The sequence below is a fragment of the Adiantum capillus-veneris genome, chromosome 29, assembly GCF_014529385.1.
Source record: "Adiantum capillus-veneris isolate H3 chromosome 29, ASM1452938v2, whole genome shotgun sequence".
NCBI lineage: Eukaryota > Viridiplantae > Streptophyta > Polypodiopsida > Polypodiales > Pteridaceae > Adiantum > Adiantum capillus-veneris.
Window position 1 is genome coordinate 121,331,778 of NC_140959.1, and position 21,799 is coordinate 121,353,576.

At 43.7% G+C, this 21,799-nt stretch overlaps 1 protein-coding gene across 1 annotated transcript in view; it reads right to left on the reverse strand.

The window, feature by feature from the left end:
• Positions 1–568: 568 nt before the first annotated feature.
• The window catches only part of LOC147419861 (Regulator of chromosome condensation (RCC1) family protein), a 90,326-nt gene continuing 69,095 nt past the window's right edge, over positions 569–21,799 (reverse strand). The window contains exons 5-6 of the mRNA XM_086505510.1: positions 1,094–1,201; positions 569–1,014 (exon numbers count right to left, since the gene is read on the reverse strand). Coding sequence (XP_086361636.1) covers positions 658–1,014; positions 1,094–1,201 — 465 coding nt within the window. The 3' untranslated portion in view covers positions 569–657. The remainder of the gene's footprint in view (positions 1,015–1,093; positions 1,202–21,799) is intronic.

Below are 21,799 nucleotides of genomic sequence, written 5' to 3' on the forward strand. Positions count from 1 at the left end.
TAAGGAGTCGTCCTGGATAAATTCATTGCCATCTCTAGAGTAAGACTCAAGGACCTCATTTTCAAAGGCACATTCAAGTTCCCTTTATCCAAAGCCCGTTCAAAATGAAAATTGGCCGACTCAAATTTGGGCAAGAAGGTTCTCAAAGCCAGTTCAAATTATGAAAATTTTAGTTATAATATGCGATTTTTAGTGTGATTATCCCTCCCAAAGTTATGGTTAGCCTGATCATGCGTGTGAAAAGGTTCACAAAAAATGTTTCTCGAGCCTTGATTCCCCATGCATTTATGGTTTAAAAAAAGATAACATCTTCTACTTGGGAGCAGTACGGTCGACCGCATTCAGAAACCCAACATTTATCTGATTTTTGAGGTAAGAATTGCCCAAAATGTCTCCAGTACAAAAAGCTAAATGCAATTGGTTTCCCTATAAATCTGGAGGCACAAACTAAACCCAAGTTCCCACGCTGACCTTTGGGTTACGACTACATGAGTGTCGAGTTTTCGCAGGTCAAGTGACAGGAGTATTTGTCCATAGCTGTTGCAGTCGCAGGTTGAAGGTGGCAAAATTGGTAATGCATTTGTGAGCTGTGATTGTTTAAAAATTGTTTTTAACAAAAAAAATTCTTAACAAAAGATATGGGATTTAATGTCATATTTACAAGTGTATTGAAGCGACGGCATGCTCAAATGGGGATGATGGTTGTAAATGATCAAGGTTTACTACTTCAATGGGCTCCGGACAACTAGTTGCTCGGCTTACTCCAAGTGGACCTTTGTCATTATCTCCAAACCCAAGAATGGTGCCTTTATTAGTCACAGCCAAGGTGTGATACAGGCCAGCACTAACTTGACAAATGTGATGGTCTTTCAATGAATCCAAAACACTAGGAATCAGCACCTTCTCTGAGTTCCATGTCCGACTCAAACCCAAGCTTCCAAAACCCATCCAGCCAAAACCATAAAGCCTTCCATCATCACTCAGTACAAAAGTCCTTCGCTTCTTTGAGCAAACCTGTCGCGAATTTTGCCAAAACATGACATTTCCACAACAAGAACATGCTCATAAAGACTAAACAAAACAGGACAATCACCTGAACTGCCCGAACTTCGCTTAGAGTTGCCACACTTTGCGGAACTCCCACATCGCCTTCATGACCGTGCCCTAGAGCTCCACAATAACCTCTTCCCCATGTATAAACCTGAAATCTATAGGTTCTCTCTCTCTCTCTCTCTCTCTCTCTCTCTCTCTCTCTCTCTCTCTCTCTCTCTCTCTCTCGGATAGATCTTTGAGGTCTCTTGGGATAGTTTCCTACGACGTTAAAATTATCTTCTTCTTCGTGCGCGCGCGCGCGTGTGTGTGTGTGTGTGTGTGTGTGTGTGTGTGTGTGTGTGTGTGTGTGTGTGTGTGTCTCTCTCTCTCTCTCTCTCTCTCTCTCTCTCTCTCTCTCTCTCTCTCTCTCTCTGTGGATGATTTCCTACGACGTTAAAACTCTCTTCTTCTTCTTCTTCTTCTTCTTCTTCTCCTTCTCTCTCTCGCGTGGTGTGTGTGTTGGGGTTGGGGGGGGGGGGGGGGGGGGGGGGGAGTTTCTCTGAATAAGAAGAGGAAATTAGAATAGCTTTTCTATCACCCAAGTGTGGTAGATTGGTTATCAAATTCCCTCTTGAATAACAGGTTTTGAGTCGGATAGATCTTTGAGGTCTCTTGGGATTGTTCCTACTGTTAGAGCACGCATCTCACTGGATTCGCCCAGTCGGTCCAAGTTTCTCCTAGGAACAAATACTAGGGAGTGAGGGCTGTTTTGTGGTTGTGCCCGGCCAGTGTGAGGTTGTTTTCTCATGTCGGGATGTGTTTAGCCTGTTTAGTCTTAGGTTTTGGCTCGGTTCCATGGCCATTAGGCTCCTGCAGGCTCGGAGTATTTTTCCCAGCCTTGCCGATATTTTCCCGGGCCTCTTGTGCTTTCTCTCGCCTATTTTCCCTTTTCTCTGTCCTGGGGGGCAGCCATAGATCTGACCGACCAGCCCTTCTAGAGGTATATATGTGGGGGCAGGGGCACCTTGGGAAGTATAGTGTTCACAAGCCAGGGGCACCCCTTGGGAGCAGCCCTAAGGTGATCAAATGGGCAATGGGAGGGCAGTTCTGCTAGCGTTTTTCAGTAGCCCCTCCTAGCGTTTTTGCATCCCATCAGTTGCAGTCACCAGCATGAGGGCAGCACACCGGCACATGTGATGGTCAACAGGGGAACATCCTTGAGTTTTACTCTCTCTTAAGCATATTCTAGGAGACGGCATGATTTTGCAAATGCAGAGCACCTCCATCTTGGTGCAAGCATACAAGAGCTGTTTTCTCGGGGGCAGCCACACCATAGGGCAGCCTTCATCCTGTTTCTTCTTCCTCCAGATCAGCCTTCTTGCCACAAGAGATCCTGTTGAAGCCTCGCTTTCTCAAGAGGCTAGGGCAGCCCATGTGGAGACTATGTCAGTGGTCTTGTATGCAGGACTAGTTGGCAGTGTCGGAAGCAGTCACAGTTGTGTGTACCTCGGGTCTATCCATTGGACATGTCAGTTCTATGTTGGACCACCCTTGGTCACTTGTATGAGCAGCTTGTTATCAGCATGGAGAGCCTTTCCCATCTCTCTCTCTCTCTCTCTCTCTCTCTCTCTCTCTCTCTCTCATTCTCAGATGTCTTGTCTCTTCCTACCTCAGTAATCTCTCTTCTCCACAGGTGCCTTGTTCTTGTATGTGGTATTGCAGGTGTTCTAGATCGGAGTAGAGGGGTCCACCGGATTACAAGCTAGTTCTTGTCTTCATTACCTTATGTGACACAACCACCTTGGATGCTCAGATTTGGCTGATCCGGTGCCGTTTTGGACTATTGAGATAGAAGAAGCTTTGTAGCATTTTTGGATTGTTTTGGTCTTCCGAGATGGAGTCATGTTTCCATGCCTTCCCGCAAGGGGAGCAAGCATACGGTTGTTGTATCCAAAGGGGGAGCTATTCATTTCCAATTGCTTCTTCAAAGAGAAGTGTTTGGACAGCAATAGGATCTTCTTCAACACTTCTGAAGAAGGTTTCTATGGTTGTGTTTTCTTCGAAGGAGATGGATTTGCAGATTTTTAATGCCTTTAGCAAAAGCACGTCTTTCTTGGGATTGTCAACAGAGCTACCTACCGATGGGTAGCAGGTTGATGATTCAATTACACTTTTGTACCAAATTGTGGATTATGGATGACAGAGGGGGATCGCTTTCCTTCTTGAAGTAGAGATGCTCTTTGATTCTTCCATCTCCAAAACCACTTCTTGTACATCCGAAGAAGAGAAAAGAAAACGCACAAAGGAGAGGCACGACTTTAGGCGAAACCGAACGATTGGATGTGCCCCGAAACCTGCCCTTGAACTACCTCAAATATGCCCCCCCAAACAGCCCCAAATCAGCTCCAAAATGCCTTCTTTTTTGCCCCCAAATGCCTACTTTTGCCCGTTCCGCCGTTTCACCTCATGTTCCGCCCCGTTCCGGAACACCATTCCGGTTACACCCTATTCTAGAATGGCGTTCTATTCCCAACTCCGATTCAGGAATGGGTATAGTCCAAAACACCGTTTCGAAACGTTTGGGCTGCGTTCCACCCATTCCCTGTTATACTGTGTTGAGGAACCTCTGTCTTTCAGTGAAGCACAGAATTCAAAACATTGGATGTCTGCCATGCAATCTAAATATGATGCACTTCTATAAAATGACACATGGACTTTATGTGATTTGCCTCCTGGCAAAAAGGCCGTTGCAACGCAAGCCGGATGGTGAGATTGATTGCTATAAGGCTCGACTTGTTGCAAAGGGTTATGCACATCAAAAAGGCATAGATTATGAAGAGAATTTTGTTCCCACTTGTCGTATGATTACTGTGCGTTTTCTATGTGCATTGGCAACTCATTTTGGTTGGGATGTACATCAGTCAGACGTTGTTACTGCTTTCTTGAATGGTGACATATTTGAGCAAGTTTATGTAACGCAGCCTCTTGGTTTTGTCATTAAAGGGCAGCAAGATAAAGTGTGCAAACGTAAGAAAGCTTTGTATGAGTTGAAGCAATCTCCTCGTGCTTCGTATGAAAAGGTTGACACTCATTTGGTCAAACGAGGCTTTCATAACAATTCACAACAGAAAGCACATTGTATGTATGTAGATGATTTGTTGATCATTGGACCAAATGAGAGACATACTACTGAATTTAAGGCTAATTTGAATGCTACTTTCAAGATGAAAGATTTGGGGTTGTTACATCATTACTTGGATATACTGTTTAAGCAGTGTGATGGTGGTATTGACTTGTGTCAGACAAGTTACATAGAGACATTACTATGTAAGTTTGGACTTGAGGATTGCAAATCTATTGTTACTCCCATGGAAACAAGTTTGAAATTGAGTCTTCATGATGCTGGTGATCCTGTCAATGTCACTCTTCACCAAATTGTTGTTGGCTGCCTCATTTATGTATGCAACATGAGATCGGATATTCAATTTGCAATCTCATAGGTCAGCAAATTCATGCATAGCCAAGGGTCTAAGCATTGGCATGCTGTCAAAAGGATTTTTCACTACTTGAGTGGCACTTTACATCTTGGCTTGTTTTATCCCAAGGGGGGATCATTGCTGCCAAATTTACATGCTTTTTCGTACTCAAATTGGACTGGTTGTTTTCACACACGAGTGTCTACCAGTGGTTTTTGTTTCATGCTTGGCAGCTCATGCATACCATGGTTGAGCAAGAAGCAACCCACTATGGCCACTTCCAATTGTGAGGCTGAGTACAGGGCAGTCTTCACAGCTACGGCAGGCTCAAACCCCTTTTGGCTGATTTGGGTCTTGGACAGGACACTGCCAACACTATCTGCACTGATAGTCAGAGAGCATTGGAAGTTGCAAGAAACCCAGCTTTTCATGCTCGTACAAAGCACATTGAGGTGCATTACCACTATGTCAGGGAGAGGTCTCAGCAGTAGAGGTCAGCTTGGCTTATGTGCCAACACAGGACAATCTTGCAAATCTTTTACAAAGGCATTGTCTCATGAGAAGTTTGAAGCTTTTCGCAAAGCTTTGGGCTTACTCCCCTTTGTGGACTAATCATGTCCTCAAGGCATGGCACTTCCCTAAACTCTATGTGTCATCTCTCACTCACCGCATCACTCCCAGGGGGGGATTTGTTACCATATACATGTGGTAGTGATGTGTGAACACACTCAGGACTGCCGGGGTATTTTTTCCCTCACTGGGAGGTTTTTTCCCCCATGCATTGTATATATGACCATCACTCTAGAGCTAACTTATCTTTCCATTGCACACTAAGTAACACACTCTTTGTTGTGTGCCTTGAGCTTCCTTCGTCTTCTCCAAGCTATGTGCGCTTTCCTACAATCCTAATTCCAACACTAAGCACTCATCCTGAGCATTCACCATCAATCACTTCCGCTACACATTACACGACTACAGGTGATCCATTCAGTAGAGTATCATGCACAGTGTCTTCTAGTCCTTGGTTTCCTTGCCCATTTCTTGTGGCTTTGGATGGTGTGCTTAGCACACACTACAGTTAGTATCTTGGCAAATGTTCTTCTTTAGCAACTTTGGTGGTTGCTTGGTCTTTCGGATTTGTGTTGTGATGGTTGATCTTCTAGTCCATTCGAGCAGGGCAGTAGTTCCTATGCCTTGTCTTCCATATTAATCCTTAGAGACTACCATTCTGAACTCACCTAATTCCCTTATTCTTAGACTGGCGTGTTCTTTTGTGTAGGTGCATAGTGATCCTTCTCGAACTAGGAACCAGTTACAGTTAGCTACGAAGTGGGGAGACAATCTTCCCGGTTCTTACAGATTTAGTTCCAGGTTCCACAAGTATATTTTCTTTCGGATTCACATACCCTGGGTGATCCAGTTACACAGGTAGAGATTGTTGGAGAATTATGACATTATCCATGGTTCGGGTGTTCTCCCTTCAGAAGGGGATGTGGAGCCAGCTTAGAAGTCAGTTTGCGCAGAGTACTTTCTTTCCATTATGATGGTTCCATATGCAGCGGACAGGATTGACAGTCTATTTGGTGGCTTTCTATAGCACCTTGTTCTTCTCTGGCAAAGCTTGGATGCAAGGTCTTTTGATCTTGCCATCTTTTGATGTGTGTTCTTCTCTTGCAAAGCTTGGGTGCAGGGTCTCTTGATCTTGCCATCATAGCTACAATCTCAATATTGATGTGTGTTCCTTTCTGTTGGACGTTGTTTCCCAGTTCACTTTGAGAGTGAGGTGATATCTTTTTGAGATATATTCCAGACAAATGAAGATCAATAAGCAGTTTCCACTCTCAGTTTTGATAAAGTTTCTTCAGATACAGTTTGCAGTTCATCATTCTAAATGGTGGTTGGTGCGATTCTTTGGTTCTTCGTCATCAGACGATTGATTTCTCATTGGCTTCGGTTGTCCCATTTTTTGGACTTCGCATAATAGCTTGGAGATTCTAGCATGTGGTATGTGACAGAAGGTGTAGGTTACTGACTCTTTCCTCGAGAGTGGAGCACTTGACAATTGGGAAATGATCCGAATACAAATAGTTTATGCCTTACCCTCAGTTTTGACGCATTCTCTTGGATCGGTCAGGAGCACAAAAGATACTAGTGCGACTTGTGAGTCGGTTGAGTTGAGGAGATTCTTGTTTGTCACGTGCACATGGCTCTGTGTACCATGTGGACATGCTTCATTGACCTCCAGAGCCAATTTTGTACATATCTCTAGATAGGAGTGTTTAGAATCCTAGGAGGATCAATACCGGCAATTTTGTGTGACAAGCATGAGCCAATTTTGTACATATCTCTAGATAGGAGTGTCTAGAATCCTAGGAGGATCATTACCGGCAATTTTGTGTGACAAGCATGTAGGTCTAGGTTAGAGGAACATGCCGGTCCAATCAGTTAGTCAAATGGGCCACAGGATAATAAGTTATCGTTTGAAAAACTCCAATGTGCGTACATTTGCACATTTTTTCTGACCTAGCCTAAAATTCCCGACTTGACCTAAAAAGTCAATATAAAGAAGACCCTCAACTTAGTGTTTTCTCTCATAAGTTGGAGTGCAAGCAAAAATCAGCCCAGCGTTTGTGCAGATCGGCCCTTTGGCCTTTTTGGACTTTCATCGTGAGCATCCTCACCGGATCAGCCATAGCAGCCAGTGTTTTTCAGTTTTCAGCCCTTCCTTGGCCGGAAGAGCCACGGATCTACTAACGCTAGTCTCTTTGCTGCAGCCCGAACCTTAGGCAGCCCATCAAGCCACTGCTTGGTCATTCTCTCGCCGCGTCGAATGCTCCCATTGCTGCCCATCTTTTGCTCCATCATCATCTGCGACTTCAGCCATGCTTTGCGTGTCAGATCTGCGCTTTTGCAGCCAGCTTCAGCCCTTAATTCCTCACACATCGGAAGCGCCAATCAGCCCCAAATCTACCCCTTGGTGGCCATCGGCAACCCCTTATTAAGATAGATCCAAAGGTGCATCAAATCAGCCCCAGAGGTGCTTCATGTCACGTGCACATCCATCCCTATGTGCATGTGGACAAGCTACTTCAAGTCTGCTTAAAAAGTGTTTTGGCACCTTTGTGAGCATGTGCACAGGCCGTGCATGTCCAGGCAATTAGAGTAGTTACATATCCTCTGGTTGCACATAGCATGATCATCATGATGAGCGCGCGGCGGTGTGAGCAAGTGATAGAGCACGCGAGGAAGTGCAAAGTGTGTGGCTTGCAGAGGAGGCAAAGGCCTGCAGAGAGGTAGCGCTAGCAGAACGAAAGAGAGAGAGAGAGAGAGAGAGAGAGAGAGAGAGAGCACGCTACACGTTTTTGAGGGGAATGATAAAGTGAGTAAAATTGGCTCACTTATTCCCTTTATTAAAAGTATAGGACCGTTTTAATGTTAGTGGCCAAGTTCAATGTGAACTTGGCCAAAGGTTAATAACCTTTATAACTATACACAAAGGGGGCCATTTGGGCCTTTAACCCAACAACCTCCCACTTAAAGGCCTAAATGGCGCCTTTAAGCTACGTGACTCCCACCATCTCTATACATAGATGATGTTGTGCTTTGGATAAGCACTTAGTGAGAGCATCTGCTGGATTTTGTGATGTATGGACCTTAACCAATGTAATAAGGCCATCCTCAAGCACTTCACGTATGAAGTGATACCGCACATCAATATGCTTTGTGCGTGCATGAAACATGGCGTTCTTTGCCAGACATATGGCACTATGGCTATCACAACCAAGCATAGGTGCCTTGGCAGGCAAACCAAACTCACTGCATAGGCGTGCTAACCAAATAGCTTCTTTAGAAGCCTCAGTGGCTGAAATATATTCAGCCTCTGTCGTAGACAATGCAACAATCTTTTGCAATTTAGAACACCATGAAACAGCACCTCCCGCAAGAGTAAACACATAGCCACTTGTGGATTTCCGTGTATCCACATCACTAGCCATGTTAGAGTCACAAAATCCCTTCAACTCCATTGGTCCTTTACCATAGCAGAGGCATTTGTTTTTAGTCCCTTTCAAGTACCTCATAATGGACTTCACTGCATCCCAATGCAACCTGCCTGGATTAGCCATAAACCGGCTCACAACTCCCATTGCATGGGCTATGTCAAGCCTAGTAGCAACCATAGCACACATAAGTGAACCACAAGCTGAAGCATAAGGCACATTTTGCATGTCATTGGCTTCTTTCTTTGACTTGGGACAATCATCCTTGGAGATTTTGACATATGGCTGTAATGGCACACCAAGAGGCTTTGCTTCAGCCATGTTAAATATGTCCAGCACCTTTTCAATGTACTTTTCTTGCGACAAATACAATAGGCGCTTGTCTCTTTGCCTTGTAACACGGACACCAAGTATATGTTCAGCTGCCCCAAGGTCTTTCATTGAAAATGAAGATTTCAGCTGCCCTTTAAGAGCATCAACAGTGCTTCTTTTCTTTGCAGCTATAAACATATCATCAACATAGAGCACAAGAATGATAGGGCTGCCATCCTCATCACGTTTGGTATACAAACAATGGTCTGCATGGCTTCTTTTGTAACCATGTTTAAGCATGAAGCGATCAAACTTCTTGTACCACTGTCTACATGATTGTTTCAGCCCATACAAGCTTCTATTGAGCATACATACCATATGTTCCTTGCCAGGAATAACAAAACCCTCGGGTTGCTTCATGTAAAGCTCCTCTTCCACATCACCATGCAAGAAAGCGGTATGTACATCCATTTGGTCCATTTCCAAATCAAGAGCTGCCACTATGGCAAACAATACACGCAAAGTGGTCATCTTCACAACAGGAGAGAACACTTCCTGAAATTCTATGCCCTTGGTTTGAACATATCCCTTTGCAACTAGCCTTGTCTTATACTTGGGTTTTGCATCAACAGTCTTAATTTTATACACCCACTTGTTAGGAATAGCTTTCCTTCCTTGCGGCAATTCCACCAAATCCCAAGTATGATCAGCATGCAAAGCTTTAATCTCTTCCAGCATAGCAAGCTCCCACTTCTCGCTGTGCTCACATGTCTTTGCCTCTTTATACGTAAGAGGCTCTCCCTCATCTATCAACATAATGTAATGCAAAGAGGGGTCATATCTACTCACAGGCCGTCTTTGACGAGTAGACCGCCTCACCCAATGATCCACATTATCCGGCAATGGGTTTACATCAGGTGGCATGATAAAATAATCAACAATGGGCTGCTGTACATCATTTTCAGCATTATTTCTTGGCTGCAAATGCCCTTCAAGAGCCTCAATTTGCTGCCCAACATCATCTAGCTCAAACACCACTGGATCATCTACATTTTTAGCCATACGGGTGCATCCTGAGGGTCAAAAATAGGCCTAACACGTGGCTGATCATGGTGCAATTTGACCCTTTTATGGTCATGCTTTGAGGCACAATTGTTTTGAAGCAGCCTTGCCTCATTAAAAACATCATCCCGACTGCGTACAACCCTTTTGAGCTGAGATAACCAAATCCTGTAACCCATTTCGCCTTCTTCACCATATCACATGAAGAGGCCTTTAATGGACTTCGCATTTAGTTTGCTCCTCAACTCAAGTCTAGCATGCACAAAAGCTTCGCATCCAAAAATGCTCAAGTGATCATATGAAGCAGGCTTGCCAGACCAAACCTCTTCAGGGATGTCACCTTTCAAAGACATATGAGGGGATCGATTGCATATATGAACTACAGTTTTTAAAGCTTCTCCCTAAAATCCATGAGAGAGATTAGTTGTGGACAGCATGCATCTCACCCTCTCACAAAGTGTCCTATTGAATCTTTCAGCCACACCATTAGAAGAGGGGTTGTATAGCACAGTAAGCTCCCTCTTAATGCCCAAATTTTCACAAAATTTGTTAAATTCAGCACTTGTGAACTCCCCCCATTGTCCATACACAAGCATTTTAGCTTTCTACCTGTTTGGGTGGTCACAAATGCATGAAATCTCTTAAACGCAACAAAGGCTTCATCCTTAGATTTAAGCAAATAAACCCAATTTTTTCTAAAATGATCATCAACAAAGGAGACAAAATAGCATGCACCTCCCATAGACTTAGTAGGCATGCTACATACATCAGAATGTACAAGATCAAGCACACAAGATTTACGAGACACTAGAGTAATAAGAACGCTTTACTTGCTTGCTATATTGACATTAATTACAAAAGTCAAGCTTTGTGCCTTTAGCATCAAGCTAGTTCAAAGTACAAAGTTTAGAAAGACCATTTTGGCTCATATGGCCAAGCCTCTTGTGCCACAACTCCATGTGAGTGTTAATTTCAACCAATGCAATAAACTTGCCCAACACGGCCTTTCCATGCATGCAGTAAAGTGTCCCTTTCTTTGTGCCCTTTACAATCAGCCTTGAGCCTTTAGTCATTTTCCATGATCCTCTCTCAAACAAGATGTTGTAACCATGCATATCCATCTGACCAACACAAAGCAGACTCTTCTTGATTCCTGGCACGTATCTAACATTATCCAATACAAGCTCATTTGTGCCATCTATGGAGAGATGCACAGTGTCAATACCCTCAATGGAACATGCATGATTGTTTCCAAGGTATACATGGCTACGCTTACCTGCATCAAAAGTAGAGAAACACTCTTTGATAGGAGTCACATGAAATGAAGCACCGGAATCAACAATCCAAGTCTGGGATAATGCATCATTGACAGTCAACAAAGGATTATTAAGATCACTCGGTGATCTGCATGTCCTGTGAATGAACATTAAGAGAGGCATCAAAGTCATAAGCATCATCATCTGATAAAGTGGCACACAAGATGTCTTCTACATCTGACAGCTCCTCAATCACAACACTAGAGGCCACATTGGCCTTCTCTTTGTCCTTTGAGCTAACCTGTGCATCTGTCTTGACTTCCTTCTTCTCTTTCTTTTTGTCTCCGCCATTCTTTTTCCGTTCTAACTCGGCTTTATAGTACCTGCAATATGGTTTCTTGTGACCTTTCCTGCCACACTGATAGCAAGTCACATCACCCTTGCCTTTGCTATTATTTCCCCTTTCCTTACTCTTACTCTTACTCCTTTGTGCATAAGCATTCTTCTTTTCTGTCCTGCCTCTAACCATGTTGGCAGAGCTGCCTCCCTCTCCACTTGCTTTCCTCCTGATTTCTTCATTCAAGATAGAACTCCTAACACCAGCAAAGGTTAAATTTGATTATAGGACAATGAAACCACCAAAGTTACCCATGACTCAAGTAAGGTCATAAGCAAGAAGATAGCTTTCAGCTTATCATCAAAAGGAGGTAAGCCTGAATCCTGTAATTGTGTCTAAGTACCTGCGAACAACGACAAGTGCTCTGCAGCGCTTTTGGACTCATCTAGTTGCATGCCAACAAGTTTTCGCATCAAATGCACTTGGTTGACAGGCGTTGTATTTTCATACATTCCCTTTAACTTCTCCCACACATCAAAAGCAGTTGTGAGACCTTTCACATCAATGACTGTCTCATCGGTCATGGCCATTTCAATGTATGTAACAGCCTTCCTGTTCAAGCTAACCCATGCTTTATCCGTCATAGTCTGTGGCTTTACTTGTCACAATCCTTAAGAAATAGGATTCCCTGGATTCTATCTTTCCAAAGGTCGAAACCTGTTCCATCGAACCTCCTAATCTCGAAGAGATTCTTCACATCTGAAGAAGATAAGGCCATAGTTGCACTAATAAGAGGGCTAATACCCTGGATTTTTTGGCAAAATGCACAAAAACCAGAGTATAGCCTCACAGAGATGTGCAGTACAGCTCCAAATGGTCACAGGAGCAATTAGGGACAAAATAGGTCTATTTGGGCACAAAAAACAAATTCTGAAATTTATGCGCAAGAAATTTCAGCAAGCGAATTTGTGCTCGAAAACAACAAATTTAGTTGTTTTTAGCCTCACAGAACATACATAAGGCTAATGCACAACCTTTAGAAGCATGTAAGAGCAAAAGCCCCAATTTGTAGCATCAAATTGCATGAAATTGAGCCACAAACGGTCATACATAGCCAAAATTTGTCAAACGTGCGTAGATTGCATCAATTTGCACTTTCCCCAATGTAGTCGCATCATAAAAACACTTACAAAAACCTGCGTAAATCTGAAATTTGCTGAAAACACTTGTTTTAGGATCTGTTTTTCGGCAATTTCAGTGTTTTCGGGTAATGGGACTTAGCAAAAGTGTTTCCACACCTTAATACATCGTTTGCAAAACCTGTATTTTGCTGTCATAACCTGTAATTTGCTGATTTTGACCTAATTTCAACCTGTTTTAGGTCAATTTCACTTGCCGGAAGCTCTCTAGTGTCCGGGGACGAGTCCTTTGGCAATGAAATTGCAAAATCTCGCGTGAAAGTAGACCTCCTTGGCTGAAAATCAGCGTTTGCAGGTTTGGGAGCAAACCCTAATTGGGCTCTGATACCAGTTGATGAGCGCGTGGCGGTGTGTGCAAGTGATTGAGCGCGCGAGGAAGTGCACAGTGTGTGGCTTGCAAAGGAGGCAAAGGCCTGCAGAGAGGTAGCGCTAGCAGAACGAGAGAGAGAGAGAGAGAGAGAGAGAGAGAGAGAGAGAGAGAGAGAGAGAGAGAGAGAGAGAGAGAGAGAGAGAGCACGCTACACATTTTTTAGCGGAATGATAAAGTGAGTAAAATTGGCTCACTTGTTCCCTTTATTAAACCATTTTAATGTTAGTGGCCAAGTTCAATGTGAACTTGGCCAAAGGTTAATAACCTTTATAACTATACACAAAGGGGGCCATTTGGGCCTTTAACCCAACACATCAGAATTACAGTCAGTAGCCATCATGAGCATTTTACAGTGCACAGAACCCATTTTCCCTATTTAGCCATTTTTTGCTTATTATTAATAAGTGACTTTGTTGGGAAACTGGGTAGGGTAAATTTGCTAAGATCTATAAAAGAAACCTAGCGCTAGCACTTTCTAGCAGCAGAGGAAGCAGATACTCAGCATCTGGCAGTGCACCTTCTCAGCAAGACCGGCAAGAATCCCTAGCGTTTTCAGTCACCAAGACTAGCCAGTGTTTTTCCCTTGCAAATCAGCCTTGGCGTTTTTAACAGCATTAGATCAGTACTAGCGATTTTGCAGATAACACAACAGCCTTGCGTTTTTGCACTTGCAGATTCACAACAGTGTTTTACAGATTCCCGACGACAGAACCAGTCCTAGCATTAGCGTTTTCCGTTTTCAGCAGTTAGACTCCGCAGTAGCAGCCCCAAACCTCGCAGATCTCACCTTCCTGCAGCAGATCCTCGTGCACGGTTCGATCAGCCAGCGTTTCCAGTTTCAGCCCGCTGTTCGCAGATTTCAGCATCTGCGTTTTCAACGCATCGTCGTCGACATCGTCGGCAAGTCCATTGCATCTAGACCATTGTACCAGATTTGTGCAATCAATAGCATAGACCTCTCTCGCCATACAGAGGGGGGCCCTTGGAGGAGGTTTTGACAACATTCTGGTGTCGTATTCTTCTCTCTCTCTCTCTCTCTCTCTCTCTCTCTCTCTCTCTCTCTCTCTCTCTCTCTCTCTCTCTCTCTCTCTTAGCACCTTCATTCACAGTGTCATTGTAAGGTGCAGCGAAATGAATGTTGAACTTTGCTCAAGATGAGTGCTCCGAACTGTGCTCAAGGTTTCTTTTACTTACGGAAGGGAGAGCCTTCCGTTCCTTTAATGAAAGAGTGCAATGGACACAAACAAAGTGGTGAACATTGTGAATGAAGGTGTTGAAACTGAGAGATAGAGAGAGAAGAGAATACGACACCGGGAAGTTGTAAAACCCTCCTCTAAGGGCCCCTCTCTCGATGGCGAGAGAGGTCTACGCTATTGATTGCACAAATCTGGTACCAACGTAGATGCAAAGCTAAGTATTGCAAATGCGCGAGACTGAATGCTTCGAAGACGGCGGTGCCAATGATGACGACCTCTATCTCTATTGTGGCCTTGAAGGCTGAAAACGCTTGACTGCTTGCTCTTTCCAAAAACGATAATTGGCTGTGGATAGAAAACGCTAATTGGCTGACTGTAATTGCTTGGAAAAACGATGATCTTGATGCTGTTTTGTTCGCTGAATTACTGCTGAAAACGCTGGTCTGGTAGTGCTGAAGCGCTGCTGCAAAATCGTTGTCTTGATGGTGCTGAAGCGCTGCTGCAAAAACACTGTCCTGCTGGCTGTAATGCTGCTGCAGAAACGCTGCTAATGGGGCTGAAAACGCTGGGACAGCAGCCTGAAAAAGGCTGGCTATGTTGCTGGGAAACGCCAAGTGGATGGGGTTGGTTCTTGCTTGAGAGGGGGAGAGAGTAGCCTGTTGCAAGTGAATTGCCTCGTACACTTCTCCTCTTCTGCCAGATTAGCCTAGCCCTAGGTTTGCTTATATATTACTTCAGCAAAATTACCCTACCCAGTTCCCAACAAAAGTCACTTAAAATAATAAGTGAAACATGTCAAAAATAGGGAAAATAGGTCTAATGCATTGGAAAATGCTCCTCATGAATTCTCATGGTGATGTTGATGATCATGCTGTGTGCAACCAGAGGATATGCATCTACTCTAAGTGCATGGGCACGCATGGTCTGCGAATAGACTCACAAAAGTGCTAGAACACTTCCTAAGCTAGACTGACTTGATTGAATTGAACCCTTGTCATGTTGTAGCTTGTCCACGGACACATAGGGTTGGATGTGTCATGTGACATCCCCTCCTTTTTAAAGTGAGGTACTGGTACCGAGCTGCATGGCTTCCTTGTAGTCTGCCAACAACTCTGGGTAATCTTTGAGAAACTCTTCGTTGACCCACACTACTTCGTGGGTTCCTCAATCCTTGAACTTCAAAAAGTATTGTCTTACTTGCTTCTTCGAACCATGTCGAAACCGATGCAATAATACTTGCTCCGGCTCCATGACTTCAGCTTCATCTATGATCTCCGGTTCTTCTTCCGAAATGTCCTTTGAAGGTGTTCCCTGAAACACTTTCAGCCAAAAAACATGGAAAACGTTCTCCATTGACCATGAGTTAGGCAATTGCAATTCATTGAAACCTCATTTATCATTTTAATGACAGGAAATAGACCATACATTCGAAAAGACAACTTTGGACACTTCTTTCCAACTTGCTTAAGACGTTGCTTCATGATTCTTAAATACACCCAATCCCCTTCCTTGTTCGAAACATCCTGACCATGCTTATTAGCCTACCGTGAATAAGATTCCTGAGCCTTGCTTAGCCGAAGCTTCACACTCTCAAAAATCTCATCCAATGACTGACTTTTAGCATTGGCATCAGCCAGCTGACTGACCGAGCGAGTCAAAAGTGACTGGAACGGACGGCCAAAAGCTGCCTCATACAGAGTTCGACCAATGGCAGAGGAAAAAGAGTCATTCAGAATAGCCTGAACCAATGGGAGATAGAGCTCCCAATGAGACTACTGATCATGCACATATGACTTTAAAACATCAAAAGCTAACTGATTGTAAATCGCTGTTTGACCATCTGACTGTGGATGAAAAGGCGATGAAAAATTCAACTTAGTGCCAAAATTTTCAAAGAGTGCGCGTTGTCGTGCTGCTCCGCTTCCACGATGGAAAAAAGAGTAAAGAGAAGCAGAAAAAGTCTATTTGAAGCTCACATATTTACTGAGCAGTGACCAAGGCTCGAGAACAAGCAAGGAGATCCAAAAAGTGTATGTTTTATGTGGTTATGAAGGCCTAAGCGTAGAGATTTCATGCTGGAAGAAAAGGTTTTACATGTGAAAGGGCTCTTAGGACATACAAGGAAACTTTGGATAGAGGAAGACATGTGGTCAGTGGTAAAAAGGAAAGTGTGTGAGAGTTCACATCTCTGCATGAAGGAGGCCGAAAAAGGCCTAGTCTGTAAAATTTTTGTAAAACACGTTTTTGGACAAAACGGGCCGCGAGAGAAGAAGGAAAAGGGCATTTTGAACATTTTTGCGTCTCACGCACAGGGGCTAATTCTGCACCGATTAGGAGATATTCGAGTTTTCGTGCTCTGCTGTATTAGCGGGGAGGAAGCCATAAGCTTTGAGCACTCTAATCATAAACCACTCTAATCATAAACCAATCTTCAATAGCCCACTCTCATCCAATCTTCCATAGCCAATCTAATCAAAGACACCATAAGCCACTCTAATCCAAGCTTCCAAGCCACTCTAATCATGGAAGGAGTTTAAATAATGTAAGCAGCGGTACTGTTAATGATAATCAAGCTTCAAGATCTTGTTCAAGCTGTTAATTTCAAGCTTTGTCTACATTCATTGTGTCTGCTGCAACTGTCTTCCTCACACCTCTCACAGCCAGAGGCCCCGTGCCTTCCCGGCTCACCTTTCGAACACAAATCCCCCGACATTCTTGGTGAACCCGACGTGAAACGAGCCGGGGTGAGCATTGTGGTGGAAGAAGATGTCGACACCGCAAGAGGCTGCCATGCAGCAAATGATGCAGCAGTTTGCTGCTTATATGCAACAACAACAGGCTGCCCAACAGCAGTACAATTTGCAAGAAAGTATCCGTAAAGCTCGGCACATGGTTACCGAGAAACTGCATCGATTTGAAGGCCGGGATATTAGCAAATTTTGCAATATCTACGAGCAGGCAATGGAAGAGAATGGTATTGATGATCAGAATGCAGTCGAAGGGTTTCAATTGATTGCAGAGCCGGAACTAAGGAGTCGAATTAAAGAAATTCAAGCGATTCAAGGCCCGAATTGGCAAGATTTCAAGAAGGCGCTTCAGGAGGAATACTTCCTTGAGGATTCACAAAGAGTAACAAGTCAAAGCTTTATGAAGTGGGTGCAGAAGAAGAACAAAAATCTATCTGCACGAGAATTATTACGAGAATTTGAGAAGAAGTTCGAGCAACTATCCTCGACGGAGCAACGTTCAATGAGGGATCAGAAGGTTGAGCTATTCATTCAGGCTGCTGACCCTCGACTTCAGAAGAGTCTAGTGCAGTAGCTCGAGGATTCAACAGGAGAATTGGGCTTAACATCCGATCGGAAGGTAGTCACTAAAGCAGTCAACATGATCGTGAAACGACAGATGAGAGTCGATAAGCTAATCGTGGCTGACATCATGGATGTTGCGGCAGAGGAACCTAAAGAGAAAACAACCTCGGCAATACCCAGAGTGGAGGAGCCAGTTCTTGACGAATTGGTGAAAGGTATTTAAGAATTAAATTTGAATTTTAAAGCTGTTAAATTTGACGGACTAGCTGCAAAGAGGTCTACATTTGAGCCTAGACAACAGCCACCACGCCGATGCATGTGGTGTGACAGTGAAGACCACAAGTACGTTAAAGAATGCGATGATTTTGAGGAAGCTTATAAAAGGAACGTGGTGTTTTGGAAGGACAAGAAGATACACCTTAGGGCAACAGGTGAGATGCTCCGCCCGAATTTCGGTATGGACGGCATGAAGAAGATAGTTGAAGAGATCCAGCATAATGTTACTCTTGTGGAAGCAGCTACATATGGGCTGCAAGTCTACAGGAAGGGTGATGATGATGGTGCAGGTACCAAGGGTCAATTATGGCCTTACGCTTTGAAGACAGCAGAAACAGGACATGTAACTTATGGGAAGCTGCGGCAAGTAGGAAATTCAATTCGAGAAACCACAAGGTGGACTGATCCAGTAGATTCCCTCTCGGTGTATGCATTCATTGCGAAGTCTCAAGCTAATGAGGCTATGGTGGAGGAAAAGCGGAAAAGAGATGAAGAAGCTCCTGGGACATCGAAAAGGACAACGAGGTTCAAGAGCAAGCAAGAAGGTCCTGCTCCTAAGCCCGCTCCTGAAGTGGTGATGGAGGAGGCACCCAAGGACAAAAAGAAAGGTAAACCCAGGGGACCCTCATATAAGCTTAAGTCTGACATTGAATTAGCTACAGATTTAAAGAAAGTTTTTGAAGAGCGCATTCTAAATAGCAAAGTGGAGCTCACATTGGGTGATATTTTGGGCATTGCCAAACGTGAGTTTCATGAGGAGATAATTGACATCATCAAAAGAAAGCGGCAAATACCAAGTGAACAGGAGTAGGAGTCAGTGAAGAGCCACGCGGTACGCCACATTGAAGCAATTTTGGACGACTATGAAGAGTATTTGGCGGATCTTGAAGAAGAAGAAGAGTCGAGGTTTGTGGTGGTGTCAAATCCAACCGTACCTGAGGTAAGACATGTTCATTTCAATGAAGATGAAGATAATGAAAGTATACCAAGGAGTCACTTTTCAAGGACTCATTGGGCAAGAGCAACAACCGAAACTGTTGTGAAGCTTGGCGATATCGAAGAACCGGTCTTAGCACTCATAGATCATGGATCGGAGATCAATTTGATGGCTAAAAGCTTGCACAAAAAGGGGAAATGGCCTATTGATGTGGACCATGGTTGGCGGATTCGAGCTGCCAATATGCTTCCAGGCGACCTCTATGGTGCTTGTGCCAATGTTAAGGTAACTGTAGGGGATGTCTGTGATGAGCAAAATTTCTTTATACAGGAGCATTGCTCTTATCCTTTAATTCTAGGGCAACCATACATTACGGCTGTGCGAATGGAAACCAAAGCGCTAGATGATGGATCGGCCTATGCCAGGGTTCGGAGCCGTGATGGTAAGAAAGCAGTACAATTCTTGACTGTATGTGTTGATCATGCCAGGAATAAGGACAGTCTACGTGATCATCCAATGCCGAAGATACGCAAGGAGTTTAGAGAACACAGGTTTGCACAGGATTTTCTCGGAGTGCCATTATAAAGCGGGACTATGGTGGTACAAGTGAGGAGAAGTTCGAAGCTTTCTCTTCGGGGTTTTTGGGGTTAACATCTGAAGGTTCAGTCTCTTTCAGAAAATTTAATGATTTGCCAAAGTGGGAAAAACAGTATGTTTCAGGTATTCAAAGTGAGTTGCAGGGTTGTGATGTGCTTGAATCCGATGATGTGATTTCAGGAGTCTTTGAAGAGGTATCTTATGTAGATACTATGTCAGAGCTTGAAGAGATCAGGCAAAACAGGTTACAAAGAGGAATTGAAGTGGTCAAGGTCCATTCAATGGACATGTATGATGAGTTAAGTATATATGAAGCCCTTATGCATATTGAAGATGATTCAGACGAAACTGTTGAAGTGCAGGTAGAGACAAAATACAAGACTGTTGCAACGAAAGTGAGGCCAGTGGCTACACCGCTGCCAGAAGGAAGTGATGGGATGATCAAGGAGGCTTCTCGACAGCCTATACTCAGAGATCCAAAGAACATAGGACATAAGTTTACTAAGGAGACACTGCAACAGCTGAAGGTTGGATAAGACGGTTTCCTCAATGAAGAGGAGATCAAATGTTTTCAAGGTATGCTCGAAAAACATGGTAAAGCTTTCGCTTTTGAGCCAAGTGAGATTGGGTGTGTGGATCTGAGTGTTGTTTCACCAATGGCTATTTTCACTGTTCCACATATGCCATGGAGCTTGCGTCCTATTCCAATTCCTAAAGCTCACTTGCCAAAGCTTATCAATTTGCTTAATGAAAAGATTCAAATGGGAATTTTGGAGCCATCATGTGCTCCGTATTCTAATCCATGGTTTACTGTTCCGAAGAAAAATGGTACATTAAGGTTCATTCAGGATATGCAACCAGTTAACAAGGTAACAATCCGCAATGTGGGTACTGGCCCAATTGTGGATGAATTTGTTGAGGCCTTTGCAGGTAGATCTATTTACTCCATGGGTGATCTTTATTCAAGGTATGATCAATTCCAGTTAGCTTTGGAGAGCAGGGATCTTACTACAATGCGTACTCCTCTTGGTTTGGTAAGGATGTGCACTCTGCCACAGGGTGCTACTAATTCAGTAGCTCATATGATGAACGGCATGAATAAGGTATTAAGGGACTTTATCCCACATGTTACTATGCCTTTCATTGATGATCTACCAATTAAGGGCTGTGAAGAAATCTCAAAAGATGAAGCAAAAGACCAGAGGGGGTGCCGACAATTTGTTGCTCAACATATTGCTGACTGTGATGCTATATTAACGAGGCTTGAAGAAGTTAACTTAACACTTTCAGGTCAAAAATCAACTTTTGGTGCTAAGAAGGTCTTAATTGTGGGACATATGTACAGTTCTGAAGCAAGAAGGCCAAGTCCAGCAAAAGTCGAAGCAATCCAAAGATGAAAGAAACATGTTCTTCAGTTTTACTGAGGTTCGTCGATTTTTAGGCGCATGTGTATTCTATCGTATTTGGCTGCCACACTTTGCTCATGTTGCAGAGGTGCTGTATCAATTGCTACGAAAAGGTAAGAGGTTTGTTTGGGAAGAAGTTCACACACAAGCTATTAAGAAATTAAAGAAGATGCTTCTTGAGGCTCCGACCTTGAGGAAAGTTGATTATAAATGCGACAGGCCAGTTATTGTAACAGTTGACACTAGCCCGACAGGTATTGGATGGGCTATAGGTCAAGATGATGTTGAAGGACACAGGTATGCAGTGAGATTTGAAGCCAAGGTGCTCAATGCTCGTCAACGAGGATATCCACAGGTTAAGAGGGAACTTTGGGGCGTGGCTACCGCTCTAAGGACCGATAAAGAATACTTTATTGGAGCTTCTGTTGTGGTAGAGACAGATTGCTTGCCATTGATAGGGATGATTGCAAACTGCTCTACTCCGGACATTGCCATGCTACGATGGATAGCCTATATTAAGTCTCTTAACCCTGAATTTTGTCATATTGCACGTAGAGAAAACCCTATTGCAGTTATGTTATCAAGAGCCAGGTTTGAAGATGAAGAAGAGATGTTGATCACGAGTGATGATGTTGGTTTGAAGTTCTACACGTCCTCTTATGTACATGCCAATTGTGAAAGTATTGCTCATGTTTTTGAAGTCTTTTCTGAAGAGTTTTATGATGGAGAGTGGCTTATGATTGGCCGCTACCTAAGTACTCTCACTAAACAAGAAGGATAGAGTGATCAAGAATTCAAGAAGATCAGGAAAAAGGCCTATGGCTATTTTCTGAAAGATGGACATTTATGGAAACAACCGAAGTGCCCAGGAGGGGTACCACAATGAATTATTTGCGACAAAGCAACTCAACAGCAGGTAATTAAAGACTTTCACGAAAGTCTATGGGCTGGACACAGAGGAGTCTGGGCAACCTTTGTCAAGATTAAAGACTGATATTGGTAGAGAGGTATGTACAAAGATGTGGTTCAATTTG